The following is a 19,810-nucleotide window of genomic DNA, read 5'->3' as shown; positions in this document are numbered from 1 at the left end:
GTGCCCACACAGAAAAATATACAGGTTATGTAAAATTTTACACAATTGAAATGTGCTATAGAACCTGCAACAAAAGTAGGTAAAATTTTACAAAACAGGTGTTTGGTAAGCTTGTTCGTAAAAGTTTGGTTATATTTTACTTTGAAAACCGGTATGTAAATTTACTATATATCTCGGTAAAAGCGGTTAGAAATTTCACACTATTCTGCGATTAAAAAGTACAGAGATTCTGTGTAGAATAACTCGAGGATACCCGATAATTGAATTTATGTCAAAATTGTATAAAATGTTATGGGAAAGTTAAATCTATTTAGTTGTATTTTGAATGAACAAAATCAAAAGTAACTCAACACACGAACAGTATTATATACTGAAACATAAACCGCAGATCTATTCTAATCTCAATCAATGAATATCGCAATTTAGAAGTACTAATAGAATATTTCCACTATGTCATCAAAAACTAGGCTAGAGATTTATGAAACACCACATTTCTTTCAAGAAATGTTTCATTATTTTTCATTAAACCAATGTACATGAACTTTACTTGGACTTTCTGACCTTAAACACGGGGGGGGCTTCCTTTTACAAGAGCAAAGAATTCCCGATTCCATTGTTTTAAGAACTCCTACTCCATGTATCCTCATTGTGACGACTGCTTCAATATCATAAAAGTGCTAAAGCGATGAGTGTTGCATATAGCCCTCGTAACCTGAATTAGATAGTTTTGCTTTGAAGATTGTTCAGGTATCCACCAACTGCCAGGGTGTCTGGCTCAGAGTGATGCTCCATGTAAATTTCTTTGAAGACCTGTTCCAACAAAACGAAAACAAGTGCACTCAGGTCAACTAAACACAATGTGCATTAGACTTCAATACATGAAATAAAAGTGTTATAACGAGTGTACCATTTCTTCAGTGTAGGCCTATCATCCATAACAAGTTGCCATGACAAGCGGCAGCACATGACAGTACATAGCCACCGCAGCCATGCATCTAAGTAACGATGCGTTTAGGGCCTACTAAAGTCACAGACGTCTCCTGTGTACGCCGTTGTTGCTAATTATTTGATAAATAAATAGACAAAAAAGGCCAACTGCAATCACCTCCGATGTAATCCTATCTTTGTCCATGCTGAACAGCCTGGTTTAGTTACCTTTAACTACGGGGCCTCCCCTGAGCAGGGAAAAAATCCAGCTGGTCCCTGGCCAAGTGCCATTCAACTGCGTACAAACATCGTCCAGATGGGAGTCATCCTGGTTTTTTTTTTACATCAACTGGTGCCTGGCTTGCCCAGGCCTTGCCTATGAGCACAAACGACCCTCTGAAGGCTGTTCGTATCTAAGTGTATTTAGGACATGGTTCGGACATGGTACGGATTACTGTTTCGTACGTACGGCATAGTTATCTGCGTGTTGCATTGCCAGAGTCACGGTAAGCGGCGTACCCACCCCAACACATGCCTGCATTGATCACATGCGGCTTCGATAGCCACACAACACAATCAATCGTCCAAACTGTCAACTGCAGTCTTGGATTCAAATTTGGATAATTCCACGGAAAACATGTACAGAAACCAAGCTGAAAATACAATGTAATGATCTCTTGACGATCCATGTCGAAACGTTTGTTTTGGACATGAATTTCAGCACCTCACATTCAAATGAAAGCACCATCAATAACATCTGATAAGGTTTATTGCCTTACTATATACTAGAGCACAAGTATATAGACGTGTACTGCCATTTGTGTCCTGCAACGTACTTCGCAAAGTACGTACGAAATAGTAATCCGTACGTACGAAATCCGTGCGTATGAAATAGTAAATCGTACGTACGAAGTTGTATTCCGTCCGTATGAAATACTAATCCGTACGTACGAAATAGTAACTTTTTTAACCATGTCCCAAATACACTTCCATATGTCCGGCCTCTGAGAAGCTTATTGGCTTTCCAGAAGGCACGTGCCTGAGTAATTCTACCCCGGGAAATAACATATCCAAAGGCTATTTCATGTGCCATGTTACCCTTCGGATCAGTTACTGAAAGAAAACAAAGAACTGCGGCAGGATCAGAGCTCACTACCTTTTCCTTGTTTTTTTCGGATTTAATGGTTTGAGGGTGCAGAGGACATCTATTAGGAAATTAAAACCATTTAGAAGAAAATCTGTCCTCAAAAATTAATAATAACAACGGGATTATAAGACCGGCGTCACCACAATCCCCATATAAAGAGTTAATGGAAATAAATAAAAAAAACACATATGCAAGAAGGCTACCCACACAGTATCAATTGCAAGAAAATCATTTCAAAACTTCTCCTGACACTTCCAATTCTTAGCTAAGATCACGTTTACCTACAGTATTGTCACGAGGCGGCACCCCAGTGAACCTTAGGGTGGTCAGGTTCACCCTTGTGAAGAGGAGTTGAGCATCATCAAGAAGAAAATGTACCACCAGACTATAGTTGCCCACCAGAAATTTACTTTGGTGAATCCCAGATCAGGAAAAGAAAAACCCTGCCAATTGTAGACATTGAAATATGTTTACAATTTTATAATACTTGCTTTATGGTTGTTATACAATACATGTTGCATCCACATTTTAGATAAATAAATCCATGAGCTGTCACAAAGACAACTACTACATATATATCCAATCCACAGAAGCCAATACATGTGTGTATGTTTAATAGTTGGCTGACTGATCATGTTCATATGCAAGTACAAGTAGTGCCTAGGGCCACTATAGTCGATATTACATCGTCATTTTAGCCTCTCGACCAATCAGAACGCAGGATTTGGCTGAAATTCAGCTTCATTTACATAATTTGAGGAGCCAGCCCGTACCATGTCTAAGAGGGGTGTTCAATAAGCGAGGCATCAACTTTTGATAATTGAAATATTCTTCTGATTCTGTCCATTTTCTGCGTACTGTTTTTTATCTGTAAAAGCGTATGACTTCAAAATAGGACGGAATGGAGCGTGCCTTGCGAATAAAAAGGAAAGATTTCTGTCGTAGGATTTATGCTTAAGTATGTACATGTGCTTGGGTTTGAAAAGGCATATCAGTCAATTTGGGGCGAATGTTTCCATTGAAGTAAATGTACGATGAACAAAAACTCAAAATAAGCTATACAAATATGTTATACGTACACAAATAGAGAAATGTATACTCGCATATAGTTATGCTTAGAAGGGAAGTCAACAACGTGGGAACCTACCTATCCACAGGAAGAAAATGGTACAGCCCAATACGAAGCCTTTGATGTGTAATACTGGACAAGCTAGTCCGTGACGTCACGGCACTGAGTCATCGACTGCCGTAAACAAGTGAGCAGCATGTCCCATCTTGTCCAGCACAAAGGGCCGACACACGCGCAGTGATTTTAAATGTGCCGAGTTCACAGGCAACGCTGTGATGCTGACGACAGGGAATCGTTCGTTATGTATTGCTCGTGAGGACAGCTTTTACCTTGGGATCAGGTAGAGACAGGAATCTTGAGAACTGGATGCATGAGGCAGTGAAACAGGTGAGTGCACGCATGGGCGATCCGGTTTCAACTTCGTTTTACAGTTCATGCATGGGTTAAAGTACATGCATTCATATACATGTAGTCATGGAAAACTACCGAACTGGATGTCAATCATGTAGGCTTATTACTACGCACTGTGTTGTCGAACGAATGCAAAATCATAAATCATGTGACTGAGTTTAGAAAGTTTGAACTGCTCAACATGTACTAGCGGCTGTATTTTTTCAAATTACTGAAAAGGTACGTGTGATTGTAATGGGGATCGTAACACGCTGGCAGTAGTCAGCGACAGTGAGAAAAATAAATGTGGGAGAAACTATCACATACAGTACATGACACAGCCATGTACACGTAGGCCGGCATGACGACAGTTGATGGTTTTTAACACGTAGCAAAGGGGTAAATTTATTCGTCGTGCTGTGGAATATTTTGCAGAACTTAACTTCCCGGCCAGTATCTGACCTGAGGACCTGAGAATTATTATTGGATAGTCATACCGGTAAGTAAGAACACAAAACAAATTCAATGGACTTCATATATTGGTTTCTGGTAGACTCGTACTGGTATGTTTTATTGCCCGTTGTTTATCATTAATTTTTTACAATAATTTTCTTCATTAATACAAACGTGATTAGGAGTTTGTTAAATTTGAAATCATAGGCATTACATGTACTCATTCTTTTTGGAACCATTGGTCTCTACAGACTGCTATCTCTTAGGCACGCTCCTCTTAGGCGTCATGAAACAGTCCGGCAGTTTTTTTCAGCATGTTTAGGCAAAACTCTATTCAAAGCTTTGTTGACGTTCATGCCTTTATCAAGTTTTCCATCGAGATCATCCACAATGTCTTTGTGAGTTTCATTTCCCCTCAAATATAGGTCAGGAACTCCTGACTGCCCAGAGGGTCTTTCTGTTTGCCTTCTGCCTGGCTTGATCTTCATCCATGCCTTCGTTGACAAACTTGTCATATTTTTCATCCCTCATCCCACTATGTGTTTCTTTAGCTTCAGCCAGCCAATCTTGGTAGGCGGCATTGTCTTCCAAATCTGAACTGTCTTCATCCGAGGTTTCGTCATCGACCTCCTCAACAGAATCCGAGCTTTCGTCAACTTCATTCATGTCTGACTCCTCCTCAACATGGATATTTTCCATGTGCCTCTCTAGATTAAACTTTCGTCCGAAGCATTTGTCAACGAACAATAAACAACAAAAATAAAAGATCCGTTTGAGCAACGCAAAAGAGTATATTTTAACGATGAATATTGAACAAATTGACTGATATGCCTTTACAAACCCAAGCACATGTACATACTTGAACATAAATCTTACGACAGAAATCTTTCCTTTTTATTCGCAAGGCACGCTCCATTCTGTCCTAGTATTGAAGTCATAAATACACACACACAAAAACATCTTGACAACTCATAAGAGTATGCAATTTAAGTACTGGGACAGAGTAATTACAACCTATGTGCACAATTGTGCTCCGCGCGTAACCCATAATGTATGTACATTACGTTACGCTGCCATTGACTAATGCAGTACAGCACTGTGTGCAATGTCAACATACAGAAAGGCCATTCAACTTCGAAAAGAAACTCTGACCACTCAGCGAATGTCACTCGCCCTGCGCCGCAAGAATAGATCAAACTGAAAGCCACACAGATCAATATCTTCTATGAACTTTGCAGGACAAGCTCAATGGCAGAAATGCGAATGACTTTATCCCCTAAATCCGGGAAAAGAGAAAGTAATTTGTGATGCTGTTGTGTCACTAATATAGGCAGCAAGAAGACAGCAGCGAGAGAGCGCGAAACTATGTGCGTGCTATTCTAGTGTTTGGTGCCACCCCCTCATTGTTCGCAAAATCCAATTGAAAATGTATCTATCGTCTAAATTATTCAGCTAACAGTGACAAAAGTAATTTTACCTAAGAATTTCACTAACTCTTCCACAAACGATATTTAATACTTTTCAAAAAGAACCCAGTAGTTGTAAAAGCAAGTACACTGAAACAAATAGCCACTGAATATTCATGACCTCTACGAATGAATTACTTTTACTTCAACTGGACGGCTGCTAAAACTCGTACCCCTACAGTATTTTGTACCTTAATGTTCTATAAGATTGTCAAAACCGCACTTTGACAAAGATTTCTCAATACTTTCCGTCATGAAACCCGTTGGTTGACGTATGCAATGTCGATCAAAGAATTTACAACCTAAATATTCCGATCAATTCCAGTACATGTATGTGTGCAGACTCTGTATTTTTCTGACTCTGAGTACACATGGGTTTCTTACCTTTAAGGATCTGAAGAGTGCTGTACAACTGACTGCCGATTTCTTAGAGCGACCCGTGACGCAAAAAGACATACAGAAAATTGTAGAGAAGTGCAGTTTTCAAAACATGAAAAAGGACCCTACAGCCAATCCAGACATGGTATTGGAGTTTGGAAGTGACTGCGAGGTATTGAACCAGCCACCGAAGGAAAAGATGGTATCATTCATGCGCAAAGGTAAATTGTGGTAGAAAATGCGATGGGCGGCTCTTAGCCGACAAACTGTGACTTTTCAATTTTCAAGCAGCAACTGGTGGAGGATTTGAACAGTTGACGTCAGAAGCGAGAATAGGTATGATTATAATGAAATTTCAAAGAAGACACGGGTGCGGGTTATGATGCTGACTTCGTTTTAATCAACTCTCGTGTATACTTTTGGAAAGGAAACCACAAAAATGCTACTAAAGATGACATGCGGCTTTTCAAGTATTGTTTATGTTTTCTTTACAGGGCAAGTTGGCGACTGGAAAAAGTACTTCTCTGTGGCTCAGAACGAACTGTTTGATGAACTTTATCAGAAAGAAGTCATGGGATCAGAGTTGTCCTTTGATTTTCAGTAAATGTAAGCGGCGCAGTATTGTTACATTATCCCCTGCTTCAGAAGGGATGTGTCCTCACATCTGTTTTTCTTTTAAACCTTTAAAAACTCCACTGTTGCCATAACTGCATTTTCTTACAACTTCAGAAACCTTAAGCGAATACCTTAATTTTAGTAACAACATGAAAACTTTCCACTTATCAAGGGTACGGTTATACAAAGAAACCTTCTGAATTTAAGGAAAACCCTGGAAAAACCACTTCTAGAATCATCTGTTGTTTTCTTTAAAACGAACAGGATTGACACTCTTTGTAACGAAAATTGTCTCTTACTTCATTAGCTCTATCAAGCAAAACTTATTCATTAGAAGTGATAAATCAGTTATCTTAGAAAATGTTCTCTTTTCAAGACTAAAGAGTCTCAGAAATCGCGTGATTTGATCGTTCTACTAACTGCCACGCATCATCTGATCGAACTCCCGTGGCTTTTCCTAACTTTTCCCCACCTAACTATTGAGAGGGGTGTCAATCTTGGTATGGCCCTGGCAGTGACTGAAACGGGGGGTCCATATCCATTCCCATATGTTTGTGCACAAAACACTGCTATTTTATGATGATACACGCAATACCTATTCCCCCCTAAAATACTCCTTCTCCCTTTGGAAAATGTATCAAGCCAATGTCAGGGATGCTTGCCAATGTGTCTGGAAGCTTGTGGTTGGCGCCAGCACTGTAAACAGATAATGTGTTGACCTGGAGTCCTGGATAAGCCCTTGTGATTGACAGGGCAGAGCCTGGGTCTGGGGAGGCTGGCCACGTGGAATTATTTACACTGTCTAGGCCCAGCTGTTGTGCTATAAAGGCCCAGGATGAGTGAGTCACGGTGATTCAAGTATGCATAGCGGGAATTTCCCGTATATTTTCGGTATCGCCGATGTATTTCCGTATTGTTGAATTCAGCGCCCCCCAGTGCAGGCCGCGCCCCCCACTGCAGGCCGCGCCCCCAAAAAGGACACTTCCCCCACAAAACACACTGAGAAGTCTTTCTAGGAAAGCCTCTTTCTGATATATTTTGAAAGAAACAGAAAAAAACATTGAATAGGGATCGTTTTACAAATCTGAGACAATTTTGGCACAACGTCCTGCATTAGTGTCAACAATTGACGTAGGTTGCCTCCTCGGGATCACCCCACTGCAGACCACGCCCCAAAAAGGACACTTCCCCCACAAAACATACTGGGAAGTCTTCTTAGGAAGGTTTCCATCTGATTTATGCTGAAGAAAACTGAAAAAAGACATTGAATAGGGATCGTTTTATCCACAAAATAAATCTTGGACAATTTTAACACACGGTACTGCATTGGCCGTTGTATTGGACAAGGTGCTTCGTCCTAGGGTTAAAATAACGAACTGTGGCTTAACAAAAATGCTCCTCTACGATGGAATTAGTACTGTCTTTTCACGCACGATGCAGGCTACTACCTCTTTGCCATCCATGAGCTCTTTGGTGATCCGCTCCATTGACTGAACTCCAATGCACCATCGGTCTGTGATGATGCGTCCCAATGTGTTGGCAGTGATGAATTCTCTCCTACTCTTGAAGACGTCCGCACATAAATGGTGGTCTTTGTCAGGGCAAGGCTTCGTAGGGTTAGGGATGCTTGTGTGTACAGGTTCTGCGTAGACGCTCAAGACATCTATGTCTCTTCCTAGTGTCCTGGGTACCGAGGGAGATCGTTGTGGGCTGCGATCCTTTTCACGGTGATTTATCCCCAATGTCTATCTAGATCGTGATTGCGTGTGAAGGTCTTATCGCAGTATGGGCACCTTAACTTCTTTCTCTGCACGTGATGTTTGTCCACATGCCTCCGGTACGCTGACAAAGACTTAAATCCAGTGTTGCACTCTACGCACCAGTTCTTTTTGAGGGGAGCGGCTTCAGTCACGATCCATGATCAACCTGCACAGATTAGGAAGAAACACACACAAAGACGGTGCTAAAGTGACCATTCCCTATATCTGTCGGGGTTGCGTTTTCGTCCCTTTGGCCTTGGTTCGTCAATGTCTAGGTTAGAAGTCGCCAAGGCTTCAGATGTTTCTTGCGTCTTTTCGTCAGAATGTTCGTAGGCAAGGGTTCGTGTTCCATGGTGCCTGCTCCTCCATTGTGGATCATTCCCTCATCCCCAACATTGTCCAGTTCTGATGGTACTTGTTCAGTGTTACTATGATCTGACTGACTGTCCCTGTCCAGTCATGACCAAATTTACGTGTACCACTCTAGGCTTATGTCTGCTACTTTTCTGAATCCTGGCCACTACGTCACTTATCGTCTTGATTAGATAAGGGCCGTTCCATTTTGGCTGTTGCTTCGGAGAAAGTCCCACTTCTCTGCTGACAACACGAACCATCACTGCGTCGCCATTGCGGTACAGCTCTGGGTGTGCTTTGAGGTTGTAATGGCGGCGTTGTTAGAGAGCTGATCTTTTCAAGTGTTTTCTTGCAGTGTCATGGGAGTGCTCCATTTTATGTCTCAGTTCGTTGGCATAGGCCAGGGTCTCTTATGCCTCTTCCTGCTGAAAACCACAGATGAGGTCAATTGGAAGATCGGTCTCTCAACCAAGCACCATCCTGTTTGGACTTTGTCCAGTGCTCTCGTGAGGTCAGGCCCTATATGCCATAATCACCGTAGAAAAATATCTATCGCAATCCTTTTGATTTGCCGCTGTGTATGTTCCCAGTATTGTCTACATAGTTCTATTCAACCTGTCAACTTGCCCGTCACTCTCCAGTTGGTAGGGCGTGGTCTTTGTCTTGTCTATGCCCAATAAGCTACATATCCAACGAAAAAGATTACTCTCAAATTGTCGACCTTGGTCACTGCGGAGCTGATGAGAAGCACCAAATCTACATACAAAGTCATCAACGAACACTCGGGCGATGGTCTCTGCATCGATAGAAGGAATGGCATAGGCTTCAGACCACTTTTTGAAGTAGTCCGAAACTACTAGCACATATCGGTTACGGCGTTGGGTCTCTGGGAAAGGTCCTGTAATATCTGTGCCGACTCTCTTCATCGGTAAGCCCGAGATTTGCTTTTGGAGCTTCGCCCTTGCGTGACAGTTTGGCATCTCCTGTTGGGCGCATGCCAAACACCGTCGACACCAGTCTGCTACAGTCTCCCGCATCTTATACCAATAAAAGCGACCATTCAGCTTTTCAAACGTCTTAACCCCAAGATGTCCTCCAGTTGGGCTGTTGTGTAAACTTGTCCGGATCTCCCCTTGCAACTCTGATGGGACAAAAAATGACAGTATCGCCCGTGTTATCCTCCAATCTCTTGTGTAGAACACTGTTCCTCATGCATGACTAGTCCCAGATCCCCAGAGAGTCTTTCACCAAGCGCCTTGTACAGAAATATCGCGCCAAGTAGGTCTGTCTTTTCCAGATTCCAACCATCCAATAACTTTACCTAGCGTCTCGTCTGCTAGCTACTTCCCTCTCAGCTCAGCTTTCTTGAAACTCTGTGGCCAGTTGGTCTCGACTTTCTGTGCTACACGACACATTCCATCTTGGTAAGGTTCCTGGATTGATAAGTCATTCTTGGGTTTGCCAGCAAAAACCGTTCATCTCTCCTACAATAGGACATGCCGGTGCAATATCTGGTGGGGACTTTCTTTCTGAATCTGATGGTTCTGGGCGAGTGCACGACTTGCACGGTCTTCTTGACATAGCGTCTGCGTTTCTATGATGCCTGCCCGGTTTTTGCTGAATTTCAACCCCATATTCAGCTAGGACCATAGACCAGACCAGACCGTAGTATATGGAAAATGCTGTCTTGGGCTTATGTTCTTCCGCCATGGGCACCTGCCAGTACCCAGATGCAAGGTCAAAGATACTGGAGTAAGTAGATCCAGCTAGAGCGTCGATTGTGTCATCGATGCGGGAATGGGATATGCGTCCTTCTGGGTGATTGCATTAAGTCACCTGTAATCCACGCAGAATCTGACACTTCTATCCTTTTTACGGACCAGGACAACGGGTGAGGCCCAAGGTCCAGATGCTGGCTTGATGACACCTCTTCTAAGCATTGAAGCAATTCCCGCTTCGGCTACAGCTCTCTGATGAATAGGAAGTCGTCGCACAGGCTGTCTGATGAGTGCAATGTTACCTGTTTCTATCTGGTGCCTCGTCAGATCTGTTCGGCCCAGATTTGTTCATCTCCCATTGTTGGTTCTTCTCTACAATAGGACATGCCGGTGCAATATCTGGTGGGGACGTTCTTTCTGAATCTGATGGTTCTGGGCGAGTGCACGGCTTGCACGGTCTTCTTGACATAGCGTCTGCGTTTCTATGACGCCTGCCCAGATTATGCTGAATTTTAACCCCATATTCAGCTAGGAGTTGGATCCACTTTGCAGCCTGACCCAATCGTTCCTTGAATCCAAAGAGCCATCTCAATGCCCCATGGCCTGTTCGGATAAGAAACTTTCGTCCATATAGGTAATGGCGGTAATACTCCACAAAGTACACAACCGCAAGTAGCTCTTCCTTGTGACACAGTAGTTACGCTCACTTTTTGTCAAGGCTCGACTGGAATAGGCAATCGCCAAGTCTACATACAAAGTCATCAACGAACACTCGGGCGATGGTCTCTGCATCGTCTTGCTTTCGGGACAACACAGCCCCTATGCCACAGTCACTAGCGTCTGTGTCAAGTGTAAATGTCAGTGGCTGTAGGGTATGCCAAGATGGGGGAGGAAACCAACCTTCTCTTCAAGCTGTCAAAAGCGGTTTGACATTCCTCTGTCCAATGGTGATGCCTCTGTCAGGCGGTGAAGAGGTCGGGCCAGCTCAGCAAAGCTCGGTACAAATCTCCTGTAACAGGAGGCGAGGCGTAGGAACCCTCGCACCTCACGAACATTGGTGGGAACCGGCCAGTTTTCAACCCGCTGAATCTTGTCAGGATCTGTTTTCACACCGTCTGACGACACAACATGTTCAAGGAAGGCAACTTCCTCTTGGAAAAGGTGGCATTTCTTGGGTTGCAGTTTCAACCAAGCAACCTTTATCCTGGAGAAGCCGTAGGCGCTGCAGATGCGCCTCGTATGTTCGACTATACACTATGATGTCATCTAGGTATACTAGGCAAGTCTGCTATTGCAGCCCAGTGGGCACCTTCCCCATAAGGCGTTCGAAAGTCGAGGGCGCATTACATAAGCCAAATGGCATCACCTCGAACTGGAACAGACCATAGTATATGGAAAATGCTGTCTGGGGCTTATGTTCTGCCGCCATGGGCACCTGCCAGTACCCAGATGCAAGGTCAAAGATACTGGAGTAAGTAGATCCAGCTAGAGCGTCGATTGTGTCATCGATGCGGGAATGGGATATGCGTCCTTCTGGGTGATTGCATTAAGTCACTTGTAATCCACGCAGAATCTGACACTTCCATCCTTTTTACGGACCAGGACAACGGGTGAGGCCCAAGGTCCAGACGCTGGCTAGATGACACCTCTTCTAAGCATTGAAGCAATTCCCGCTTCGGCTACAGCTCTCTGATGAATAGGAAGTCGTCGCACAGGCTGTCTGATGAGTGCAATGTTACCTGTTTCTATCTGGTGCCTCGTCAGATCTGTTCGGCCCAAGTCTCCTTCCTTTGAGGCAAACTGTGCCTGGTACTCAATCAATAGTTCATTTAACTGATCAGTCTCCTTCCTGTGAAGATACTCTGGACTCGTCATGTACAATTCTAAAATATAGTGTGGGATTTCACCCATCTTTTCCTGCCTCTCCCTTGGATGGCTCACGCGATTAATTCTTTCCTGTGGTTTTTCTAGATCGGACTGCGACAAGTCAATTCTAGGCCCAACTGCGTCTATTATCAGGAATGTCCCGGCTGTAGTTCCCTTATACAAGGTCACTGAACTCTCAGTGGGCTTTATAACGATCTCAAAGGGAGCGTTTTGTAAGCTATACTTACTATGGTGGGGGCAAGCATCGGGTTGTTTTTCTTCACCAAGGTATCACTCGGTCCTATTATCCTGTACGGTACAGGGTCTTCCAAGTTCCTTGCTACAACCATCTCAGTGTGGGGGGCAATGACAACTGTATCCACAACAATCACACGACAGCACTTCTGCCGGCTTTCCACTGGGCAGCTCCAGTTCCCCCCCCCCCAGTCCAGACTTCGATTTGTAACGCCAATCAGGCAATCCTGCATGGTTCGCAGAAAATCCAAACCTAGTAACATATCGTTAGTAATGTTGGCCACTCTAAATCTGTGCCGAATTTGCCGACACCAAGCTGAAGTGTTGCATCCACCTCCCCTAGCAAGACCAAGGTCTGCTAGTTGCACCTTCGTGTTCGTGCTTGTTGAATTCTGCCGGGCTTCCTCAGGTAACTTTGTGAAGACTTTCTTCGATAGAATTGATAACGTGGCACCAGTATCCACAAGAGCAACTACCTCAACCCCGTTGACTTGGGCGTCAACATGTAACCTTGCAGCAGCAACATTCCCAGGTAATTTTGTGTTGGTCCCCTCTGTCTTTGCTGGGTCTTGGCCTTCAGACGCAGCACGTCGCAGTTTCCCGGATTTTCCTTTGATTCGATCGGCTTTGAACTGGTGTCACCAGTCGATGACACATCGGCTTTTTTCAGTTTTGGGCACTGCTGTTTCATGTGGCCATACTTCTGGCATTCATAACACTTGGGTCCGCGTGTGTTCTTCTGATTCGAACCCTTCCGGCTAGTCCCACGTGTCTGGATCTTTTTCTTCATCATCTCTAGTTGTTCAGCTATTTCTTTAAGCTGACTCTGTATATCTGTTCCCTGCTCTGTTTCTATCGCAGGGTCTTCGGTGTTGGCGCGAATTGAACATTATGCACTTTCTTGAGATCGGCGAGCCGGCGTTCTTTTTCCACTCTTAGCAATACCCTTGGAGCGGCTGGTTGATCTCCATTCTGCACTGCAGTCCCTGCAGCGGTCGGTTGGCGTCCAACCGGCGCAGCTACCCTTGGAGCGGCCCGCTGATTTCCATTCGGTACTGCAGTCCCTGGCGTAGCCGATTCGCGTGCAACCGATGCAGCTACCCTGTAGGAGCGGCCCGTTGGTCTCCATTCTGCACTGCAATGCTGGAGCAGCTTTTGGCAAAGTAGCTGCTGAGAGTTTGTGAAAGGCGTTCTATTTCCCTGCTCAGCCTCAAATATTCCTCTTTTAATTTCTTGTTCAGCTGAACAATTGACAACTGACAGCAGTTGGTTTTCTCACAATAGCCTCTGTAGGCCTACTCGCTCTCAGCCGTGGCAGTGATTTTGTTGCTCGGTGTCCAACGAAATAATGGTTGGGAAAATATCGGCGGCCGGAATAGTCTATCAGCGGCCGGTGGTATGTGGTAGCGGCCGGTTGTAAGGGAGGAGTGACTGTAGAACAACTCAGTGGGCGATTGCCTGATGGGGGGATCGACTTCCGGAAGTTGGAAATGTGTAGGCCTTCACTAGAATTTTCATAGCCTAAGGAAAGAACAAGATAAAAGGCTACTTACAGCAGTAAGTTCACCCCGTTGCCCGTGATTTTCGTTTCTTGTCTATATTCACCAAAAACTTAACGTCCGACAACTGAAGGTTGCCCAAATGCTGTCGTGCATTCCGCTCTCTCTGCTGATACACATCCCTGCGCACTCACATGTCTGAGCGAACGCGCGCCAAAACTCCTAGTTTGCACTTAGAGTGGGCGATCTGCCAACTTGCAGCGGCGCAATATATTGTTACAATCTTCTCCACTGAAGGAGACATTTTTATTTGTTTTTATCCTTTTTTTAGGAGTATAGTCGATTTTAACCTTCATCTGTGATCCTCAAAGACCTGAATCCTTGGATCGCTTCAGTTTGGTTCTGTGTGGATGTTTTGTAGATAATTAGATTTTTAAAAGATGTATTTGTACTGTGCGGAAAGAAGAGTCGGAACAGTGTCCCACGCCACCTGCATCGGAATCCACAGTAAAGTGATCGTGTGCGCATGCGCTGCGAAGTCGTGAGGGTGAACGTATGTGGCATATGCAACATCATTTATTGTATTATGCAGCACAACTCTTATGTGTAGTTGTGTTGTGGATATGAATTGCTAAATTTTATGGATTCATCTCTTTTTGTTAGTTTTGATGTTTCAAACTTGTTAATCTATTATCGTTGCCATGAACAGTGATAACTTTGATAGTACATGCTTTCACCAGTATAATAGCCCTAATCTTTGTTCCTCGTCTAAAAATGTGCTCAAAAATGTGCCCCAAAATTTTCCAGGTAAATTGTTTAAAAATTTTGCTGTTGTGCAAAGACACATGCACACACTACTTTCAGCTTTGAGCTGTTTGCAAAGTCTTCAGTATTTAAGATAGTTCTGTTTTGCCAGGGAGAAAGGAAACACCTTAAATTTGTTCACTTGTACATTTACAGTATTAACGTTTGATAAAATATTTTGCTGCTTCCCCAAAACAAAGCTTTGGTCTGGGAACCACACAAGCAGTTGTCATGCCCTTGGAACCCCTTTTCCTAGTGGTTCCTTTTATTCCAGCTTGGCTTCCAGTGTGGGGGTGCACTGCTTGGCACTGATGAATTTATCAGCGAAAAGGTCTATGCCCAGGCTTTTACCCTGTAGCCTTTTGCCAAGGACAAGGCCCTCAAGTATAATATTACTACTTCTGTAATACAGCTTTGCCCCCAAAGAAACGCAACCTAAAAGTGACATTTAGTATCACCCAAAATGATTACTAGGGAAATTGTTGTTTTAGTATCAAGTCAAACTTAAAATGTTATCTCCTCAAAACTTAAGTCTTCATTTAAATCCGATGAGGCAGTACGCAGATGGTTATATAAGACAAAGTTACTTTTATAAGACGCAGTAACTACGCAGCTACGTTTGTTCCATTAAACACATAAGACCATTGAAAATGGCATACAGAATGAGGATACTGAGCTGAATAGAGTTCTGTGTTACGTAGCTGAAAATATCTCTGAATCATTGGTAGAGCTTCAAATTGTCCATACAGTTAGAAAACAATGTCAGCTTTAATTTGATGTAATGTTTATTAATACCCAGGGAGAAAATGATTACTGCATTTGGGTTCCATTTTGAGGGACATGCTGTATAAAACTGATTTTATTGTACAGATCGAGTTGACAACTCTATGATGACAAGTAAAATGAATTCTTTGTATGACGTGCTCAGAAGCCCATAATTTGACCTACATTGAAATCAGCAAAATATCCTTTTCGTGGGGGCAGTGCGATCAGCAGTCTTCAACACAGATGAGCTGATGTAATATCTAATTTCGCACGTTGTGATTCGCTAACGCGTTTCAACTCTTGGAGGCGCACTATTGTGAATCTCGCACTCCGTGACTTTTTGGTCTGCATTAACATTTTTTCCCATAAACTCCACAAGGATACTTGGGATTTTTATAGTTCTGGGGCCCGGGTTTAGTTGAACATCACCAGAGATGGGTAAGACATGAGTTATTCTGGTCAATTTCCTTTGAGTTCGAATGGATATGCAATGACCGAAATTCCCGCTATTACAGATGATGTGCGGTATGTGGGCGAAATTTATGGAAAACTTGGAACAAACTCACCCAAGAATAGTTGCTACACTTCACCGTGGTGTTGTTTGAGTTGTTGGAGTTTGCTTGCAACGTTGTAAAATTACTTGTAGCGTTGGCATATAAGGAAAGTATGGAGGCTCCAAAGGAATGAAGTGGCCCCAACCAGCAAGATTTATAAACTTTTAACTTTGTTTTACAAGTGCCAATTTCAAACTTACGACAAACACAAAGTAATGTAGAAAATATTTGAACAAAAGTCAGCATTTTCAGCACCAAAAGGCCACTTGAACCCAATACATGTTCCTTGAAACACAATAAGCTGAATTTAATTAAAGGGTGAACATTACAAAACATTTGATAACACGCTGGAATTGAAAGTTATAGGCACATGCAAAGAAAAGATTTTTTTTCTGTTTGATTCTCTCCGGGTTCACTAATCTGGCCGTATTTACTGTTTTCCCCTCATTGCATGTATATTTACAAAAATGCGATAATCTGCATTGTGCTAGAATTCCTGTCAGCGCTTTTATTTCACAAAACAAGATAATTGATGGGTCTATTTGTTATCTTCCCACCGCCACAGTAATTTTCCAAAACGTTAAGAAATCACTGGTGTACTAACTAAAAGCACACAACCCCACTGGCCATTTTGCTGTAAATAGGGTTGTTATTTTGGTCAGGTATGGTGAAATTTTCATTACCGTGAAAAAGAGTCTTACATAACAGCGTATTTAATATCATTGGTGTTTATTAGTGGAAGAAAGACATAAAGCAGTGATTTCATTCCTTTTTGTGTTGTTAAGAATATCTGTGATGTCTATTGGAAATAATTATCTGGCAAATACTCAGAAGAATTGTCGGCAGTGACTTATGCAGCTGTTGGTTTTTGGGGGCTGGGGGAATTAAAAAGTGAATTTTGCTTCGGGTTCATTCAATGAGAAAAGCTCATTCTGGCTTTATTTCAGTGTGATGTCTTGTTTATGGTGCTCTAAAGTGGACAGGCAAACGTCGTGTATTTGTTTGAAAGTCGTATTTGTGAGTTCGAACGTTGTGTTTGTGAGTTTGAACGTCCTGTGTGTGAGTTGGAACAGGATTACCAACCAAAATGTTTATTTGTTATATATATTGCCTGTGACTGGTGTTCACCTGATGTCGCTTATCATAAAAATGGCATGGATTTTTGGTTGGTAATCCTTTTTTTATCAAGGAAGAAATCATGCTAATGATCCATGACATTGGCCCTGACCACTCACAAACACCTCGAACTGACACACACGACGTTCCAACTCACAAACAAGACGTTTGCAATTCACAAACACAACGTTCAAACTCACACAAGACGTACTGTCCGCTTTAGAACACCATACTTGTGGGGTTTTGGTGCCACTATTTGATAAAATAAATATACTGATGACTTTCTTATACCTACATCCTTTGTAAAAGAAAGAGAATCCATAGGGCGGGGTTAAGTTGCCAGCTCCCCACCCCTGACATAAGCATGACGTTTGTAACGGCCAAAGACAATAAGGACTGTCTTGCAGTGAATTTTACGGCTTTTGATTGGGAGTAAAAAACAATGTATAAACTGTTCTTAATGACATCCCTAGCATGTCCAAATAAAGAAGGCAATTCGTAAGGTCCGAGTTGTCCAAATTACTCAGATTTCAACCTACTCGTATCAAGGCACACCACTGAAACAGTACTCAATTGAAAGAAGCCCCGTTTGAAATTGTGTTCATCAGCAAACTATCGGGCCAAATTAGTACACGTAGCCATGGTCCCTTGGGTCCATCCCATGGGTCCATCTATTCGTTTTAAATGTATTACATATGTCTACCGGTCTTTATTCTCAGAAGTTCAGTGTTAGGCTTTAATTATCCTCCCAAATCAGAATCAACCTCGGAAAGTGAACGCTCATACGCCTTTCTTAATATTTATGCTGACGTCACATTTTGTGAACCAAATGCGAGGCCATGGGCGGTACCAGAAACTACACACAACGCAAGATGGCGGCGAATTCGAGAGACATAAGCGTTATCCCCGACACTTACATTTGGGTTTGTAGAAAAGTATGCCAAAGGGGGATCAAAAAGCACCGGTGGGAAGGAACTGGGGAAGGGCTACAAGTACTTCTCCGAGGCGTACGTTCACGATTTAAAGAGTGATTATTTTAAAAAGATTGTTTTCCCACCTCCAGGTTGCGTGCAACGTTAAACGACGGCAAAGATAAGGCAATAGCAGACGCCTTTAAAAATCATTACGCGATTGCGCTAGACGTGCCCCTTTTAACGGATCACGGGCCTTTTTATCCCTTAAGTTTCAAAGAGTCGTTAAGGTATCAACTGACTTTTAATTTGCACGATAAAGTCGTAAAAAGCGTCGATACATCAGCCGAGTATTCAATTTCGGACTTGACTTTGGAATACGAAGTCGTCACCAATCGCAATTTGGCGACGAGTTTGCGACAAAAGCACAAAGGACTCGTGTAGGCCTATTATTTATTTGACCGAATTCATTCGTGGAAAGAACAGACAGTCAATAAATCGAACACATTATGGAACATTATATTGATCAGAAGATTAAAAATTTTAAAGGCGTTTTGATCCTATTTAAAGATCCCATGGTTTCAAATCTGCGAAAATTTTACAACCCGCACATTACGAAAACGAGCGTAACGGTCGAAGGCAAGCCGAATCAATAGTACTCGCAAGGGCCGTTTGAATACCAACATTTTGCCGAAATTTGCAAGTACTTTGGAGATTCGAAGACTGAGTCAGGTCGAGCGGTCGTAAAAGACCTAAATTTAACCGGCGTTGACATGGCCACTTATTTGAAAGATAAATACGGCCTGTGGCTCGATTTTAGAAGTTCCGACGACAATTTGGCGCACGGTTCCGGTAGACCATTAGGTGGAGGGGGAGATATTTTGATTCAAATGGATAGAACGGCCGAAACGGCTGGGTCTTTAATGATGTACGTGTTTTTAGTAATGGACGCTCACTTGACCGTGGAAGGCGGAAATTTTAAGAGCTTAGTTTATTAAGCATTAAATTGGGTTAAAGTAAATGAATGGCAACATGTATAAATCACCTCACTGCGCACTAATCGTGGGTGATACGGGAAGTGGCAAAACGAAATGGTGGCTTGATTTATTTGAACACGAGTGTAAATTTACATTTGAGGCGATTGTAATTATTTGCCCCACGTTATTTAAAATGTAAAATTAAATGAGACGATCGAATTATACCAAAAGGCGTTTGACGGAGTAAATACTTTATTTATTATTGACGATTGTTCAGCCTACCAAATTATTAAATATCGAAAGCGATCAAAAAAATAGCAACACGTGTGCCCGCCCTGAGTCGAATGGCATTTTCAGGACGTCATTATCTGCATTCTTGTTGGCTATGGACACAGAAATATAACGCCGTTTTGAAAGATTACAGGAGCAATACGGCGTTGGTGGCCGTTTTTTATTGTAAAGATAAATCGTCATTTGATCAAATGCTCGACGAAAATGATGTTATACTCTGTGAAAAACGTGATCAATTAAAACAGCATTTAAGAAATTTTAAATTTAGTAAAATAGTCGTTAATACTAGGCCCCCGGTTTCGTGGTTTTTAATGTGAATAAAACTTAGAAAATATTTTTAAAAATTGCCAAGATTTGAAATGGTTGCTAAGATATGCAATAATTGCCGAAAGGAAAAAGGCCTGGATATTTTTAAAGTTAAAGTAATGGTAAAATATGTACTGGTTGTATCAGCTCTAACGAAACGGCAAAAATTTCCAGTGACCGGCACAAATG

General features: G+C 42.6%; 1 protein-coding gene and 1 long non-coding RNA gene across 4 annotated transcripts in view; one reads left to right on the top strand and one right to left on the bottom strand.

Annotated features, from left to right (window-relative positions):
- The window catches only part of LOC110989615 (sulfotransferase 1C4-like), a 67,399-nt gene extending 49,971 nt beyond the window's left edge, over positions 1–17,428 (top strand). For all 3 annotated transcript variants that reach the window (XM_022254133.2, XM_022254134.2, XM_022254132.2), the window contains exons 6-7: positions 5,844–6,051; positions 6,325–17,428. In XM_022254133.2, coding sequence (XP_022109825.2) covers positions 5,844–6,051; positions 6,325–6,434 — 318 coding nt within the window. In that variant the 3' untranslated portion in view covers positions 6,435–17,428. The remainder of the gene's footprint in view (positions 1–5,843; positions 6,052–6,324) is intronic.
- Positions 664–3,373, bottom strand: LOC147796310 (uncharacterized). The gene is made up of 3 exons (XR_015428171.1): positions 3,222–3,373; positions 2,360–2,517; positions 664–810 (listed from the first exon to the last, which is right to left on the bottom strand). It is a non-coding gene; the product is annotated as an uncharacterized LOC147796310 (long non-coding RNA).
- Positions 17,429–19,810: the final 2,382 nt, after the last annotated feature.

The sequence above is a fragment of the Acanthaster planci genome, linkage group LG17, assembly GCF_054643075.1.
Source record: "Acanthaster planci isolate LZ-2023a linkage group LG17, COTS_SCS, whole genome shotgun sequence".
Classification (NCBI taxonomy): domain Eukaryota; kingdom Metazoa; phylum Echinodermata; class Asteroidea; order Valvatida; family Acanthasteridae; genus Acanthaster; species Acanthaster planci.
The sequence above is the reverse complement of the archived record's forward strand: the minus strand, read 5'-3'. Positions and strand labels throughout refer to the sequence as shown.